The following is a 19,211-nucleotide window of genomic DNA, read 5'->3' on the forward strand; positions in this document are numbered from 1 at the left end:
TGTTATATTCCTCTCTGAGGCTCTATTATATGGGTTGGTTTCAACAACAATATATATGGAGGCTTTGGGTTCGATTAAATGAGACCACCTGAAAAGAGGTCTTTAGCTTTACAAGATGAAATAATTAAAGATGTATTGACTGATTAATTCGATGATCATAGTTTCTATCTCTAAAGCATTTAAAAATAATTTATCATAAAATTCATAAAAACTTTATTCAGTATGAATAAAAATTATTTGTGTGACACCTGCTTCTCCAGCAGTCTTAAACTTTTCACATCATGTGGCAATTGAAGAAATTGAGGCTAAGAGAGTCCCAGTGCCCTATCCAAGGTCACACAATAGTAGATCTCAGGCTTAGATGCAGACCATGGTCACTATCTTTTTGTATCAGCTTCACGGACCTGGTCTGAAATTCCGTATTGCCCAGGCATTAACTGGGTTATTTGTATGCCTCTGGGAAAGTTACTTAAACTCTGAGTCTGTTTCCCAATCTAGAAAACATGTAAGACCTTCCTCGATAGTGTTAAGAGAGAAAACATATAAATCCCCTAGTTTTATGCCTGACACATTCTAGGTCCATCATAAGCATCACCCTCTCTCCTTCACTTCTAACTTCCTGTATTAGTTTTCTCTTGGTGCAGTAACAAATGACCACGAATGTAGTGGCTTAAAACAATGCTAATTTACTGGCTAACTGTTCTGTAGCTCAGAAGTCTGCCACGGTTCTCACTGGGCTCAAATCAAGAGGTTGGCAAGGCAAAATTTCGTTCTGGAGGCTCTAGGGGAGAATCCGTTTCCTTGTTTTTCCAGCTTTTAAAGGCCACCCACATTCCATGGCTTGTGGCCTCCATCTTCCAAGTCAGCAACACAACATATCTCTGACCCTGCTTCCATTGTCATATCTCTTTCTGACTCTTTCCTTCTGGCTCCCTCTTCTACTGCTGAGGACTCATGTGATTAGACTGGACCCACATGGATAATCCAGGATAATCTCCCTATTTTAAGGTCAGCTGATTAGCAACCTTAATTCCACCTGCAACCTTAATGCCCCTTTACCATGGAACCTAACATATCCAAAGATTTTGGGGATTAGCTCATGGATATTATCAGGGAGCCATTATTCTACTTACCATACTCCCTTGCCCCTCAGCTACTTCTCGCACTAAAGCCTAGAGCTTGAGGGAAGGGGCACTGGTTTGTATTAATTCTTGCAATTTGCCTGAAACTTGGCAAATGTACAGGAAGAAAGATTATATGCTATAATACATTGTACTGGATATAACTGACTGAAGAAAAAGGTGTTAGAGATCTATGGAAAGTAATTTAAGGAAGAAGCAACTGTTACAGAATGAATTGTGTCCCCACCCCCCAATTCTATGTTGCAGTCCTAAACCCTAATGTGGCTGTGTTTGGAGAATGGGGCCTTTGTGGAGGTAATTAGGGTTAGATGAGATCATGAGGGTGAGGCCCTGGTCCAATGGGACTGGTGTCCTTGTAAGAAGAGGAAGACACATCAGATCATTCTCTCCATGCACACAGAGAAGAGGTCATGTGAGGAGGTAGTTGTCTACATCCCAGGAAGAGGGGCCTCACAAGAAACCAATCCTGATGTCATCTTGATCTTGGCCTTCTGTCTTCCAGAACTGTGAGAAAAATAAATTTCTCACCCAGTTTAAGCCACCCAGTCTGTGGTATTTTGTCATGGAAGCCCTAGCAGACTAATCCAGCAACCAAATTTGGAAGGGACAGTGACAAAAAAGTTAGTATTTGTTGAGAAATTTAAATAAAGGGTCTTGGAGGCAGAGAAGATCCCATATCTGGCTAAATAAAAGTATAACCCTAGAAAGGTGATGAATTTCCAAAGTACTTTACACAATCCCAAAGGATTTTCTTATATTATCCCCCCAAAATGCTAAAAAACATGCTTCCTGCCTCAGTTATACCTGTTATTGGTTAAATAGGGGAAAAAAGAGTTTGATGTTGGCTATCTAGATCTGGACATTTTATTCATTTCAGTGGGCTTTGCCATTCTGAGTAACCTCGGTCAGCTGGCTGGCCTTCTGTTTAGATGACAGTTGCTCATACAGAGTTTCATATGGCTACACCCCTTTGTAGATATTTATAGAAAATCCAGAGCAGGCTGTCTCAGGCTCCTGAGCCCTGCAGCCTCTTTGCTCCTGTCACAGGGCTGCTGACTGGCTGGGGAGAGGTATAAGTGTAGGTTTTGGTTGCTGGTTTCTATTTGCAGCTGTGCAAATGCTGTCGTATAAAGCTCCTCCACTGGCAAATAGCAGTAGAATAATATAAGGGAAGGGAAGGGGAATGAACACCTATTAGGCACTCACCTTGTGCCAGGTGAGTTATTTTATTCAATTCTCAACACAAGCCTGGGAGATATAAACTACTATCCTTGTTTTTTGATGAGAAAAGGGGTTACAGACAATCGAAATACTACTAATTATACCAAGGTCACACTCAAAAGTGGTGGTGTAAACATTAGAAACCAGGTCTGTCTGATACTAAGCCCATATTTTTTCCCTACCAACTGCTTCCTCATGACTGTATTCACTCATTTGATAAATAATTATTCAGTCCCTACACATACCAGGCACTGTACTAGTTACTGGATATTCTAAACCAGTTATCACATAGATGGGTACATCCAAACTAGTGTTTTTAATACCTTACAATTTAATCATAGCTAGAATCATATTTTGTTTGGGAACAAAATATTTTAATAAGCTCCATACTTCTTCCTTCAAGTCCTCTGTTGATTTCTTCATTATAGTCTCATTAAGAATGAAATGCTCAGGATTGCCATACATGCAAAGGCAGTGAGGAGCTTACCCCCATTTCCCTTATCTACGCTGAAGTTAGGTACATAGAAATTGCCCTGACATCTCATCAAGTGAGCCCTAGACTTCAGTAGTCTGTCCATGGCTATTTCTTAACTCATCTAAAATTAATCAAAGCAGCCAAATTAACGAGGTCTTAAGAGGGAGGGCTCCTGACAGTACCTACTACAGTGGAGCTAAAATCATCTGCTAAGGATTTAGGAAAAGTTAAAAGTAGTAGCTTTTTATTTCCCATCCAGAAACCATCCCTCCCTCTCCACCCTCCCTTCCCCAGTCTCCTTAATTTTTAATCACATTAGAATTACCTAACATGGACTCTACGTGCAAAATAAGGTTGGAGGTAAGAAAAACAATCTCAAATTTTTCCTTTTGTGTTTTCCATTTTTAAATTTATTTTATAAATGAGATGATACAATGTAACTTAAGCCTTTAATTAATACAGTAGGCTGACAATGACAAATTTCATTCATACATAGGTTATGATCTACATTCTTTCCTACCTGGAAACAACCTAATAGGCTGTTCGGACAATCATTTAGGGTTGTTAATGAACTCTGAGTGGAAAGATATGAGACAAAACATGCCTATTGGAAATCAGTTTTCCTTTGAAGTCATAAAGGCAAAGCTCTTAAATACTGACTATCTCATAAGAACTACTGGGGGGGAGTGTCACTGTTTATTCTGTCATTCCAACCTATGATTTGCATTATTACTGTTCATCCTGGCAGAGTTCCTGTGTTGGCAATATGCTCTAGAAGATCAAAGACTGAAAAGATGTGGTATGTGTCCCACACGTTTCTTCCCCCGGCACCCACAGCAGACATCTCTGATGCATCAAGACAAATATCAGGGACTTCCCTGGTGGCGCAGTGGTTAAGAGTCCACCTGCCAATGCATGGGACATGGGTTTGATCCCTGGTCCGGGAAGATCCTACATGCCGTGGAGCAATTAAGCCCGTGCACCACAACTACTGAGCCCATGCGCCGCAACTACTGAAGCCCGTGAACCTAGAGCCTGTGCTCCGCAACAGGAGAAGCCACCACAATGAGAAACCCATGCACTACAAGGAAGAATAGCCCTCGCTCACTGCAACTAGAGAAAAGTCCGTGTGCAGCAACGAAGACCCAACGCAGACAAAAAAAAAAAAAAAAAAGACATATCAGTGAGGTTGAATATAGCTTCAGAATTCTTCACAAACAACACTTGAGAAAGTGAGTTGAAATCTATTTGCCCTCTCTGCTCTAGACAGAAACTTCTGTTTTATTCAGAAATCACAGGCTCCCTAGGTTTTACTGGTATGCATTTGTAATGTAAGTATAATACTTCCTATGTAACGGAGAACAGATTTTATAATACAAGGTGTGCTATCTCAGATTTCAGAATGTGATATAAAGGTGTATCAACACAAAGGAATTATAAGCCAGGTGTGAGTAACTTTTAAAAACCAATGAGTAGATGGCTTCATGATGGCAGAAGAGTAAGATGTGGAGATCACCTTCCTCCCCACAAATACATCAGAAATACACCTACATGTGGAACAACTCCTACAGAACACCTACTGAACATAAGCAGAAGACATCAGACCTCCCAAAAGGCAAGAAACTCCCCACGTACCTGGGTAGGGCAAAAGAAAACAGAATAAACAGAGACAAAAGAATAGGGATGGGACCTGCACCAGTGACAGGGAGCTGTGAAGGAGGAAAGGTTTCCACACACTAGGAAGCCCCTTCGCGGGCGGAGACTGCGGTGGCGGAACGGGGAAGCTTCGGAGCCATGGAGGAGAGCGCAGCCACAGGGGTGCGGAGGGCAGAGCAGAGAGATTCCCGCACAGAGGCCCGGTGCCGACCAGCACTCAGCAGCCCGAGAGGCTTGTTTGCTCTTCCGCCGGGACGGGTGGGGCTGGGAGCTGAGGCTCGGGCTTCGGTCGGAGCGCAGGGAGAGAACTGGGGCTGGCGGCGTGAACACAGCCTAAAGGGGTCTAGTGCGCCACAGCTAGCCAGGAGGGAGTCCGGGAAAATGTCTGGAGCTGCCGAAGAGGCAAGAGACTTTTTCTTCCCTCTTTGTTTCCTGGTACGCGAGGAGAGGTGATTAAGAGTGCCGCTTAAAGGAGCTCCAGAGACGGGTGCGAGCCACGGCTATCAGCGCGGACCCCAGAGACAGGCATGAGACGTTAAGGCTGCTGCTGCCGCCGCCAAGAAGCCTGTTTGCGAGCACAGGTCACTATCCACACCTCCCTTCTGGGGAGCCTGTGCAGCCCACCACTGCCAGGGTCCCGGGATCCAGGGACAACTTCCCCAGGAGAACGCACGGTGCGCCTCAGGCTGGTGCAACGTCACGCCGGCCTCTGACGCCGCAGGCACGCCCCGCACTCCATGCCCCTCCCTCCCCACGGCCTGAGTGAGCCAGAGCCCCCGAATTAGCTGCTCCTTTAACCCCGTCCTGTCTGAGTAAAGAACAGATGCCCTCAGGTGACCTACAGGCAGAGGTGGGGCCAAATCCAAAGCTGAACCCTGGGAGCTGTGCGAACAAAGAAGAGAAAGGGAAATTTCTCCCAGCAGCCTCAGAAGCAGTGGATTAAATCTCCACAATCAACTTGATGTACCTGCATCTGTGGAATGCATGAATAGACAACGAGTCATCCCAAATTGAGGAGGTGGACTTTGGGAGCAACGATATATATATATATATATATATATATATATATATATATATATATATATATATATATATATATATATATATATTTCCTTTTTTCTCTTTTTGCGAGTATGTATGGTTCTGTGTGTGATTTTGTCTGTATAGCTTTGCTTTTACCATTTGACCCAGGGTTCTGTCTCTCCTTTTTTTTTTTTTTTTCTCTTTTTTAAGTATAGTTTTTAGCACTTGTTATAATTAGTGGATTTGTTTTCCTGTTTGGTTGCTCTCTTCTTTCTTTCTTTTTTCTTTTATTAAAAATTTTTTTATTTTAATAACTTTGTTTTATTTTCTTTATTTTGTTTTATCTTCTTCCTTCTTTCTTTTCTCACTTCTATTCTGAGCCGTGTGAATGAAGCTGGAGCTCTTGGTGCTCCAGCCAGGCATCAGGGCTGTGCCTCTGAGGTGGGAGAGCCAAGTTCAGCACATTGGTCCAGAGGAGATCTCCCAGCTCCAAGTAATATCAAATGGCGAAAATCTCCCAGAGATCTCCATCTCAACACCAAGACCCAGCTCCACTCAACGACCAGCAAGCTACAGTGCTGGACACTCTATGCCAAACAACTAGCAAGACAGGAACACAACCCCGTCCATTAGCGGAGAGGCTGCCTAAAATCATAATAAGGCCCAGACCTCCCAAAACACATCACCAGATGTGCACCTGCCCACCAGAAAGACAAGATCCAGCCTCATTCACCAGAACACAGGCACTAGTCCCCTCCACCAGGAAGCCTACACAACCCACTGAACCAACTGTAGCCACTGGGGGCAGACACCAAAAACAACGGGAACTACGAACCTGCAGCCTGTGAAAAGGAGACCCCAAACACAGTAAGTTAAGCAACATGAGAAGCCAGAGAAACACACAGCAGATGAAGAAGCAAGGCAAAAACCCACCAGACCTAACAAATGAAGAGGAAATAGGCTGTCTACCTGAAAAAGATTTCAGAATAATGACAGTAAAAATGATCCAAAATCTTGGAAATAGAGTGGAGAAAATACAAGAAACGTTTAATAAGGACCTAGAAAAACTAAAGAGCAAACAAAAAGTGATGAGCAACACAATAAATGAAATTAAAAAATTCTCTAGAAGGGATCAATAGCAGAATAACTGAGGCAAAAGAATGGATAAGTGACCTGGAAGATAAAATAGTCAAAATAACTACTGCAGAGCAGAGTAAAGAAAAAGAATGAAAAGAATTGAGGACAGTCTCAGAGACCTCTGGGACAACATTAAATGCATCAACATTCGAATTATAGGGGTCCCAGAAGAAGAAGGGAAAAAGAAAGGGACTGAGAAAATGTTTGAAGAGATTATAGTTGAAAACTTCCTAATATGGGAAAGGAAATAGTTAATCAAGTCCAGGAAGCATGGAGAGTCCCATACAGGATAAATCCAAGGAGAAATACGCCAAGACACATATTAATCAAACTATCAAAAATTAAATACAAAGAAAAAATATTAAAGGCAGCAAGGGAAAAACAACAAATAACACACAAGGGAATCCCCATAAGGTTAACAGCTGATCTTTCAGCAGAAACTCTGCAAGTCAGAAGGGAGTGGCAGGACATATTTAAAGTGACAAAGGGGAATAAACTACAACCAAGATTACTCTACCTAGCAAGGATTTCATTCAGATTTGATGGAGAAATTAAAACCTTTACAGACAAGCAAAAGCTGAGAGAGTTCAGCACCACCAAACCAGCTTTACAAGAAATGCTAAAAGACCTTCTCTAGGCACAAAACACACGAGAAGGAAAAGACCTACAGTAAGAAACCTAAAACAATTAAGAAAATGGTAATAGGAACATACATATCGATAATTCCCTTAAATGTAAATGGATTAAATTCTCCAACTGAAAGACACAGACTGGCTGAATGGATAAAAAAAAAACAAGACCCATATATATACTGTCTACAAGAGACCCACTTCAGACCTAGGGAGATATAAAGACTGAAAGTGAGGGGATGGAAAAAGATATTCCATGCAAATGGAAATCAAAAGAAAGCTGGAGTAGCAATTCTCATATCAGACAAAATAGATTTTCAAACAAAGACTATTACAAGAGACAAAGAAGGACACTACATAATGATCGAGGGATCAATCCAAGAAGAAGTTATAACAATTGTAAATATTTATGCACCCAACATAGGAGCACCTCAATACATAAGGCAAATACTAACAGCCATAAAAGGGGAAATCGACAGTAACACAATCATAGTAGGGGACATTAACACCCCACTTTCACCAATGGACAGATCATCCAAAATGAAAATAAATAAGGAAACAAGCTTTAAATGATACATTAATCAAGATGAACTTAATTGATATTTATAGGACATTCCATCCAAAAACAACAGAATACACTTTCTTCTCAAGTGCTTATGGATCATTCTCCAGGATAGATCATATCTTGGGTCACAAATCAAACCTTGGTAAATTTAAGAAAATTGAAATCGTATCAAGTATCTTTTCCGACCACAACGCTATGAGGAAAAAATAATAACCTAGAGATAACTGAAGAAATCAAAGAGGAAATCAAAAAATACCTAGAAATAAATGACAATGAAAACATGATGACCCAAAACCTATGGGATACAGCAAAAGCAGTTCTAGGAGGGAAGTTTACAGCAATACAATCCTACCTTAAGAAACAAGAAACATCTCAAACAACCTAACCTTACACCTAAAGCAACTAGAGAAAGAAGAACAAAAAAACCCCAAAGTTAGTAGAAGGAAAGAAATCATAAAGATCAGATCAGAAATAAATGAAAAAGAAATGAAGGAAATGATAGCAAAGATCAATAAAACTAAAAGCTGGTTCTTTGAGAAGATACACAAAATTGATAAACCATTAGCCAGAGTCATCAAGAAAAAAAGGGAGAAGACTCAAATAAATAGAATTAGAAATGAAAAGGGAGAAGTATCAACTGACACTACAGAAATATAAAGGATCATGAAAGATTCCTACAAGCAACTGTATGCCAATAAAATGGACAACCTGGAAGAAATGGACAAATTCTTAGAAATGCACAACCTTCCGAGACTGAACCAGGAAGAAATAGAAAATATGAACAGACCAATCACAAGCACTGAAATTGAAACTGTGATTAAAAATCTTCCAACAAACAAAAGCCCAGGACCAGATGGCTTCACAGGTGAATTGTATCAAACATTTAGAGAAGAGCTAATGCCTATCCTTCTCAAACTCTTCCAAAACATCACAGAGGGAGGAACACTCCCAACCTCATTCGACGAGGCCACCATCACCCTGATACCAAAACCAGACAAAGATGTCACAAAGAGAGAAAACTAGAGGCCAATATCACTGATGAACATAGATGTAAAAATCCTCAACAAAATACTAGCAAACAGAATCCAACAGCACATTAAAAGGATCACACACCATGATCAAGTGGGGTTTATCCTATGAATGCAAGGATTCTTCAATATATGCAAATCAATCAATGTGATACACCATATTAACAAATTGAAAGTGAAAAACCATATGATCATCTCAATAGATGCAGAGAAAGCTTTCGACAAAATTCAACACGGATTTATGATTAAAAACCCTCCAGGAAGTAGGCATAGAGGGAACTTTCCTCAACCTAATAAAGGCCATATATGACAAACCCATAGCCAACATCGTCCTCAATGGTGAAAAACTGAAACCGTTTCCACTAAGATCAGGAAAAAGACAAGGTTGCCCACTCTCACCACTATTATTCAACATAGTTTTGGAAGTTTTAGCCAGAGCAATCAGAGAAGAAAAAGAAATAAAAGGAATCCAAATTGGAAAAGAAGAAGTAAAGCTGTCACTGTTTGCAGATGTCATGATAGTATACGTAGAGAATCCTCAAGATGTTACCGGAAAACTACTAGAGCTAATCAATGAATTTGGTAAAGTAGCAGGATACAAAGTTAATGCACAGAAATCTTTTGCATTCCTATACACTAATGTTGAAAAATCTGAAAGTGAAATTAAGAAAACACTCCCATTTACCATTGCAACAAAAGTATAAAATATCTAGGAATAAACCTACCTAAGGAGACAAAAGACCTGTATGCAGAAAATTATAAAACACTGATGAAAGAAATTAAAGATGATACAAATAGATGAAGAAATATACCATGTTCTTGGAGTGGGAGAATCAACATTGTGAAAATGACTATACTACCCAAAGGAATCTACAGATTCAATGCAATCCCTATCAAACTACCACTGGCATTTTTCACAGAACTCAAACAAAAAATTTCACAATATGTATGGAAACACAGAAGACCCTGAATAGCCAAAGCAATCTTGAGAAAGAAAACCGGAGCTGGAGGAATCAGGTTCCGGGACATCAGACTATACTACAAAACGACAGTAATCAAGACAGTATGCCACTGGCACAAAAACAGAAATATAGATCAATGGAACAGGATAGAAAGCCCAGAGATAAACCCATGCACATATGGTCACCTTATCTTTGATAAAGGAGGCAAGAATATACAGTGGAGAAAAGACAGCCTCTTCAATAAGTGGTGCTGGGAAAACTGGACAGTTACATGTAAAAGAATGAAATTAGAACACTCCCTAACACCATACACAAAAATAAAGTCAAAATGGATTAAAGACCTAAATGTAAGGCCAGGCACTATCAAACTCTTAGAAGAAAACATAGGCAGAACACTCTATGACATAAATCACAGCAAGATCCTTATTGACCCACCTCCTAGAGAAATGGAAATAAAAATAAAAATAAACAAATGGGACCTAATGAAACTTAAAAGCTTTTGCACAGCAAAGGAAACCATAAACAAGATGAAAAGACAACCCCCAGAATGGGAGAAAATATTTACAAATGAAGCAACTGACAAAGGATTAATGTCCAAAATTTACAAGCAGCTCATGCAGCTTAATGTCAAAAAAACAAACAACCCAATCCAAAAATGGGCAGAAGTCTTAAATAGACATTTCTCCAAAGAAGATATACAGATTACCAACAAACACATGAAAGAATGCTCAATGTCTTTAATCATTAGAGAAATGCAAATCAAAACTACAATGAGATATCATCTCACACCGGTCAGAATGGCCATCATCAAAAAATCTACAAACAATAAATGCTGGAGAGGGTGTGGAGAAAAGGGAACCCTCTTGCACGGTTGGTGGCAATGTAAATTGATACAGCCACTATGGAGAACAGTATGGAGGTTCCTTAAAAAACTAAAAATAGAACTACCATATGACCCAGCAATCCCACTACTGGGCATAAACCCTGAGAAAACCATAATTCAAAAGCAGTGACGTACCAAAATATTCATTGCAGCTCTATTTACAATAGCCAGGACGTGGAAGCAACCTAAGTGTCCATCAACAAATGAATGGATAAAGAAGATGTGGCACATATGTACAATGGAATATTACTCAGCCATAAAAAGAAAAGAAATTGAGTTATTTGTAGTGAGGTGGATGGACACAGAGTGTGTCGTACAGAGTGAAGTAATTAAGAAAGGGCAAAACAAATACTGTATGCTAACACATATATATGTAATCTAAAAAAAAAAGGTCATGAAGAACCTAGGGGCAAGACGGGAATAAAGACACAGACCTACTAGAGAATGGACTTGAGGATATGGGGAACAGGAAGGGTAAGCTGGGACAAAGTGAGAGAGTGGCATGGACATATATACACTACGAAATGTAAAATAGATAGCTAGTGGGAAGCAGCCACATAGCACAGGGAGATCAGCTCGGTGCTATGTGACCACCTAGAGGGATGGGATAGGGAGGGTGGGAGGGTGGGAGGGAGGGAGACGCAAGAGGGAAGAGATATGGGGACATATATATGTATATATATAACTGATTCACATTTTTATAAAGCAGAATCTAACACACCGTTGTAAAGCAATTATACTCCAATAAAGATGTTTAAGAAAACAAACAAAATAAAAAACCAATGAGTATACCTACTTGAAAAATCACCAACAGTATAATATAATGTTTGAAGCAAGTATATGATATTGAGATTTTTGTATCATTTATAGAGATGTATAGATTATATATATAATAATTTAATTATTGATTAATATATTATATATAGTACATTGTGAAACAGCCTTGTCATAGGCATCCTCTAAGATAGCTCCCAGTGGTCCTTACCTTCTGGCATGCACACTCTTGTATAGTTGCCTCCTACACTGTACCAGGGTGCTCTCTGTGACCAGTAGCATATGGCAGGAGGTATGTCAATCACTTCTGAGATTGGTTATAAAAGACACTGCAGGTTTTATCTTGGTGTTTCTCTTGCTTTCACTTTTTCTCTTGTCCCTTGCTGTGGGGGAAGCCAGCTGCCATGTTTGTGCAGCCCTATGGCCCTATGGATGGAGAAAGGTCCACTTATGGTGAGGAACTGAAGCCTCACATGTGAGCCTGGAACAAATATTCCAGCCCCATTAAGCTACTCTTCAATTCCCAGACCTGGCTAAGAGCTTGGTTGCAACTTTATGAGAAACCCACATCGAGAGAGAGTCAGAATGATCCAGCAAAGCCACACCTGGGTTCTTGACCCTCTGCAACTTGGGTAAGAAAATAAATGTTTATTGTTTAAGGCTGCAAAATTTTGGGGTAATTTATTAAGCAGCAATAGAGAATTAATACATGAAATCATGGCCAGTGATCACAGTGAATCTGAAACCTTCAATAGAAAAAAAGAGTTCAATGAAAGTAACGTAGCAGTTATGTCTAGTTTGTAATATTAAGTTCATTTTTACTCTCAAACGTAACTCATAATAATTCTGTTAAATTATATAACACACATATAAAATACATGAACTTTTACAGTGGAATCATATCAAAAGACTATTATAAATCTGTAATAGTATATAACTGCAAAGGGAAGATAGGAAGTTGGGTGGTAAAATGGTCAGGTTTATCAGATAATTTCATTACAGCGCTATCAAGATAACTGGCTTTTTGTCATTGAATTTAAGAACGCTGCAATTCTCTCTCTAAAGAGAAAATAAGAATGTTTTCCCTTGAATGCACTGGTATTTATATAGCAAGTGAGTAAGCCCTGCCTATTTGCATATGTGCATACACATATTGGTGTATACACATATAAATATATAGACGTATACGTTTGTTAGTTCTATGAAACACTGGCTCTAGCAATGCCAATATTTTGATTATATTTGTTTACACGAGATAAAATGCTTTCTTCTCTTGTGTCAGAAGGTAAGTAGATGACTACACAGTATTAATGGGTGTGCAATGGACATGTGGGTGGATAGGAATATTCAATGAAGACCGTCTTTGTCTAGGCATTCTTGGGACAGCACTGACAGTTATTCCTTTGCCCGAGGCTTGGCTTCCATCAGATTTAACAATTCAGTTTCCGGGAAGACAGTGACAGGTGTCAATCTCAGACATTGTGTATACATACACAGACTGGCATCTCCTCCAATGTTCTGGAAGAGTGATCTCAGTCACTGTTCTTTTTAAGCAAAGGTGACAGATGCAATGAACTGAGTTCATTACTTGTTATTTCTTGCCTCCAAATTACCATTCACATGGTAAATGAACTACTCCTACCCAAAAGCTAACACAGGCTAGCCAGGCTCAAAAGTTTTGTTGGGGTAGTGAGAGGATGAAAAAATAAAAATCTAAATAGTTCCAAGAAAGACATATAGTGGATGCTTGCTTATGCAGACATTACTTATTTGGCATCCTATCTGAACGCAGCTAAGAGCTGAGAGGAAACCCTCATCAAAATGTTAGGAGGAAGTGAAGAGGCCTAACCTTGGCTGAAAATGTCTACTTTGGGTCAGGTGTTATGATAGGCTCTTTATATACATAAGCTCATTCATTCTGGGCAGGAACTCTATGAAGGGCTAATATTCTTTCCATTCTATATGTAGAAATTAAAGCTCAGAGAGGTTTAGTAAACATGCCAAGGTCATTCAGCTATTGTGTGGAGACACCAGCATTGGAACCTACGTTTCTCCAAATCCAAAGCCCATGCTCTTCTTTTCCTTATACCAGATGGCCTTCATGGAATCAAATCCACCTGCACCAGAACTTATGCACTTGACTCACATATAAACACTTGTAGATGCACACTCCAGGACTATTTACAAGCAATTCAAATTAGTCTGATTATTTGGCATCCTGTCTTCCTCAAATAAACTCCTGGGGAAGATGTTGAAGTGTGTAGAGGATCGAAAAGGAGAATGGAGATGAGGAGATGGCCAGGCATGTTGAGATCGGGGAGAGATGACAGCTGTGTCTCTGTTCTAGCTTATACAGCTTAACATCACCCTGCAGAACTCACTGTATTATGTATAAGATTGATGTTTATAATGATTTTGTTCAGGGGCCTCAGTAGAAGAAGGCAGGAGAGCACACAATACTTGTAAAATAAGACTTCCACTAAGAATAGTTAAACTAAAATAAACGTTGGTGCTTGAATGGGGTTAATGACTAGCAAAAAAGCCAACTCGGGCTTCCCTGGTGGCGCAGTGGTTGAGAGTCCGCCTGCCGATGCAGGGGACACGGGTTCGTGTCCCGGTCCGGGAAGATCCTACATGCCGAGGAGCGGCTGGGCCCGTGAGCCATGGCTGCTGAGCCTGCGCGTCCGGAGCCTGTGCTCCGCAACAGGAGAGGCCACAACAGTGAGAGGCCCGCGTAACGCAAAAAAAAAAAAAAGCCAACTCACGGTAAGCAGTCCATTCCTCCATGAGACAAGATAAAGAAAACACTGGTATATTGTTAGATTTTCTTATCTTTACTGTTTGACCTTTCTAGTCTCCAGGAGATAACTACTTGTGCTTAGAACTAAGTTTCTATTCTGCTATTTAAAAATGAATAAAGTATAGAATTCTAACAAAATCAAGATCAGTTTAAAATATCTTTCTCATCATATGTGAACATGCTACGTTAAAATAAGGAGATGGAGATGGTGCAGCATGGGTGTGTGTTTTGGGGGGATGGCTTTGGACTCAGACAACCCTGGAGCTGTATCTTGACTCTGCAATTTTACTACTGCCTAACCTGGATGAGTTTAGCCTCTTTTCCACAGAGTTTCTCCAACTGTAATGGTGAGACAAGGTTGCCCACCACTGTCCTTTAACAAATCTATCTTACCTCTTTTCTGCTTTCCTTAGGAGTCAAGATTAAGGTCAAGGAAGATAACTCCCTAAAGAGTGTACATTATTTTCTATGACTGGAGTGGATTATACAAATGTGGTGCCGCTTTCCATTCCTTCTACAGGGACTGAGTTAGATCTCAGGGCAGTCAAAGGGCTTGCTACTACTTCTCTTCTCTCTTCTCCTAGGATGCTGTTCTCCCTTATAGTAGGAGCCCAGCCCAAGGCTACTGTTCCAGTCAGCAAAGGACAGTGGCTTAAACCACTGGGTACCAGGCAATGGGACATGCTCACTCTCTGACTCACACTCACGTCTCTTTCTCCCTCCTTTTCCTTGGTAGTTGGTGATGGTGCCCTTATCCTTTCCTTTCCTCACAGGGCACTGGTTAGGCTCTGACACAGCTTTGGGTTAGGATACTGACAGATGGCTAAGGCTAAGCCTTGGTGAAAGAGTTCCCCACAGGGTCCAGACTCATTTACTGACATTTTTCAAAGGCCTCTGACTTCAGAACCTGGGTTTACAATGAATGCTAGTTTGCCTTCCTTTGATGGGGCATTTCTTTTGGGGACCTTCTAGGAGACAGGCATGGCTGAGGGCAGGATGCAGCTCAGCACCATCATAATATTAATAGCATCGCTATTAAGAGCTGAGCGATGCCCACTTTCTACAGTGTTAAGAAGATTAGAGAATACAATGCATAGAAAAATACACCTAACGTATGCCTGGCTGTTGAGCATCACCGCCCCCCCCATCCCCACATCTCTCCCCTTATCCATTACAAAGTGAACATAAGAAAGAAACCCAGTGCAAATTTGGATGTGGTTTTTCATTTTCTTGTCACCACTACAGTACAGTGATTCAAATCTCTCAGGAACTAAACATAGTTAATACAGCACATTGAAGTGAAACTTTCCTTCCAGAAGAGTTATGATTTGGGAAGTGAATAGTATGGCGCTAAATGTAATCTGTTCATGGAATTCCTGGGTCGTTTGCTCCAAAAGTCCCTTTCTCCTTCATGTATTATAAACTACACCTTTGCTTTATTAATTACTTTTTGCTAGAGACCACAAGAAAAAAAAATCAAGAAAATACTTTGCCAGGTTTACCCCTAGCTTTTCCTTAAATCTTTTCAAAATATGAAGCTTCTGAATTTTCAATGTCTTTAATGGTCATACGATTTTTCCTGTTCTTTTTTCCACCATGATGTTTTCTCCATGTTGTAAATTAATGATGACTATTTTATTAGGTATCTACTGTGTTCAAAATTTTATGCTAGGTGCTTAACATTTAACAACTCTATAAAGTAGGTACAATTCCCCTTATTTTTTGATGAGAAAACTGAGATGAAGAGAGATGGAGGAACCTATGTAAAGTCACAGAGCTTGAGAATCCAAAATGTGGATATTGCTTTGAAAAATACTTGCACATTTGAAAGAACAGCAAGGACACATCTCTCTTTTCCTCCCCAAATGCATACCAAGTATCATTTGCTAAAAAAGGGTCATATAAGGAAGTCTCGTGGGATTTTAAGAGGGTGCTGGGAATCCCCCTTGTATTCTCATAACTCCAACTCTGACATGAAAAGAGCTACTCAGAACATAGTGGAAGTATACCAGATTGCTGTGTCCAGAGTAAAATTAACCAGTCCAGCAGCTAGAAAATGTATTTCTGTTGAGGCTTTCAAAGAGAGGTCTCTATCAGTCTAGTACACTAGAGAGAATCCTGGTATCAGAAGACTTGGGTTCCCTTCTGGCTTGGTGACTTAGTTGGCTGTGGATTTTTTGGCAACTACTCTAGGCTCTTATTTTTTTCATCTATAAATGAAGGATGTTCTGAGACTCCATTGAGATGAGGTTTGTTCATATACTGTCTCATTTATCTCCTCCGCAAAAAAAAAAAAAAAAAAAAAAAATTGCAGAATGAATGAACTGTGTACACTGCAAAGCATGAAAAAATGTTGATTATTATTACTATTATTGTTAATAAGTTTTGAGACAAAGCAGACTTTTTCATTAGATATTAACTTTGCATAAATATTAATACTTTTAGCCAAAAGTGAATTGAGGCAGCCAACATTTAGGTTCAAATGACAATCCTGTTCCAATTTTTTGATGTCTCCCTTGAAATAATTATTAGGTTTTTTTTTTCTAAATGATATCTGATATTAGCATTTAAATCACATGAAATGAAAATGGTGAAGTTTCACTTCTTGTTACTAATTTTTGTAACCTCCAAGAGGGTTTCTTGGTATTACTGATTATTCTGCAACTTCCAGGTTCTCTCCAGATGTGAAGAAAATTGCTTACTTGGTTGAGATGCTTGTACTTACTTGATGAAGTACTTGATTCCATCTGCTGTGTAAGCTTCCTCCCACCCGTAAGGTAGACCTTGAGTGAAAGGAAACCAAAAATACATTTAATAAGATGATAAAGATAACTTTATTTCCTGGACACAAATTTCCCACAGCTTTACAATTATTTGAGTACATTTCTTGTACAAAATAATTGTCTAGAAAGGAGGAATTAAAACAATTCAGATGAGCTTTCATACTCAGCATTTTAGAACACAATAAATAAGTCTTGAACAGTTAACAATCTGCTTTAGTTGCATTAAATGGATCATGACTTGTCATTTACATGTGGTGAGCATTTTTTTTTTTTTTTTCGGTGCGCGGGCCTCTCACTGCTGTGGCCTCTCCCATTGCGGATCACAGGCTCCGGACGCGCAGGCTCAGCGGCCATGGCTCACGGGCCCAGCCGCTCTGCAGCATGCGGGATCCTCCCGAACCGGGGCATGAACCCGCGTCTCCTGCATCGGCAGGCGGACCCCCAACCACTGCGCCACCAGGGAAGTCCGGTGAGCATTTTTGTCAGCAGGATTCAAGCAAAAATTTTTGGTGCAGGTGATGGTTTTTGCCTGGAGGCAGAAGGATGGACAAGATGGCCTCTGCTTGTCTATTTGGGCTCAAAGTTTCTTTAATCGGCTCCCTTTACATTCTTTCACTCAGCTCCACAGGGAATCGACATATGAGTACCAGATCAGCAAGCGGTTTGAAAGTAGCTCTTGGACACGACAAAATTCCTTACGAAGTCTAAAAGTTTAACAAAATGATTTACGATGGATTGTAGTATTTTATTTTGTTAATTAAGAATTTTGTGCACTAAATGTTAACGGCCAAACAATTTGCTAAACTCAGCTTCCATTTCAGTAATGGGATTGAGAATAATTAGTTAGCTATAAAGAGGTGCAGACTGAAGTAAGCAAGCAATCATTTGGCCATATTTCTATAAATAAGTACATTTTTGTCCTCATCATACCAACAGAACAGGCCCAGGTTGAGGCAGCCCATTCTCTTCTATTCCAATTATGGGTGGTACTCCTTTAGAACACAAGGGTTTCCATCCCTTGGCTCCACCCCTGATTACTGTTAAGCAGAGGTCCCCAACCCCCAGGCCATGGACCAGTATTGGTCTGCGGTTTGTTAGGAACGGGTCACACAGCAGGTGAGCAGCGGGAGAGTGAGCGAAGCTGTGGAATTGTCTTTCAGGAAACCGGTGCCGAAAAGGTTGGGGACTGGACTTTCCTGGTGGCGCAGTGGTTAAAGAATCCTCCTGCCAATGCAGGGGACATGGGTTCGAGCCCTGGTCCGGGAAGATCCCACATGCCGCGCAGCAATGCCTGCTGAACCTGTGCTCTAGAGCTGATGCTCCACAGCCGGTGCTCCACAACAAAAGAAACCACCGCAGTGAGAAGCCCTCGCACCGCAACAAAGAGTAGCCCCCGCTCTCTGTAACTAGAGAAAAGCCCGCGCGCAGCAACAAAAACCCAATGCAGCCAAAAATAATAAGTAAATAAATAAATTAAAAAAAAAAGGTAGGGGACTGCTGCTGTTAAGGATTGTAATTGACCTTTTGGATCAGTCTTTGGTATTGACTTATCAAGGCTCCTTTGATGAGTATAAGAACATTAACACATCAAAGAACAGACTCCTGGTGCAGGTAGCCTACTTCTTTAGAAAGTAACTGAGCTGTAACAACAAACCATTTCCCCAAGTCTCAGCAAGGGGCAGAGCAAAAATGCAGGAACAGCAACTATGAACAAAATAAAACCTTTCTCTATCATCATTCACTTCATATTCTTTGAGAATAGCTCTAATGATGTTATTTTTATAAGAAAAACAAAACAAGCTTTACTTTATATTTACCTCCAGTCTTTTAACACAGTTGTATAAAATAAGAGCCTGGCCCAGAATTCTGTAACTCCTTCCTTTGTGGATTAACACAGGCCACCTAGGAGTTTCTTTTTTCCCTTAATGAATAAATGTTCCTATTTTAAGCACAAAATAAGCATATCTGGGAACTCAGCATAAGCAAATGACTGGCTTCTTAAAAGCACCTGAAGTGACACTACATATATCTCCGATAGTAACCATGGCCAGCACACGCTCAGCCAGACAGGCCATGATCAACTGCTGCTGCAGTTCACGTAGATTTATCGCCTTTACACTTTCTACACCTTTG

At 40.4% G+C, this 19,211-nt stretch overlaps 1 protein-coding gene across 3 annotated transcripts in view; it reads right to left on the minus strand.

Annotated features, from left to right (window-relative positions):
* STXBP4 (syntaxin binding protein 4) overlaps window positions 1–19,211 on the minus strand; it is a 170,203-nt gene that overhangs the window by 6,940 nt on the left and 144,052 nt on the right. For all 3 annotated transcript variants that reach the window (XM_065897361.1, XM_065897360.1, XM_065897362.1), the window contains one exon: window positions 17,021–17,078. In XM_065897361.1, the coding sequence (XP_065753433.1) occupies window positions 17,021–17,078 (58 nt within the window). The remainder of the gene's footprint in view (window positions 1–17,020; window positions 17,079–19,211) is intronic.

Source organism: Phocoena phocoena, chromosome 19 (assembly GCF_963924675.1).
Source record: "Phocoena phocoena chromosome 19, mPhoPho1.1, whole genome shotgun sequence".
Lineage (NCBI taxonomy): Eukaryota > Metazoa > Chordata > Mammalia > Artiodactyla > Phocoenidae > Phocoena > Phocoena phocoena.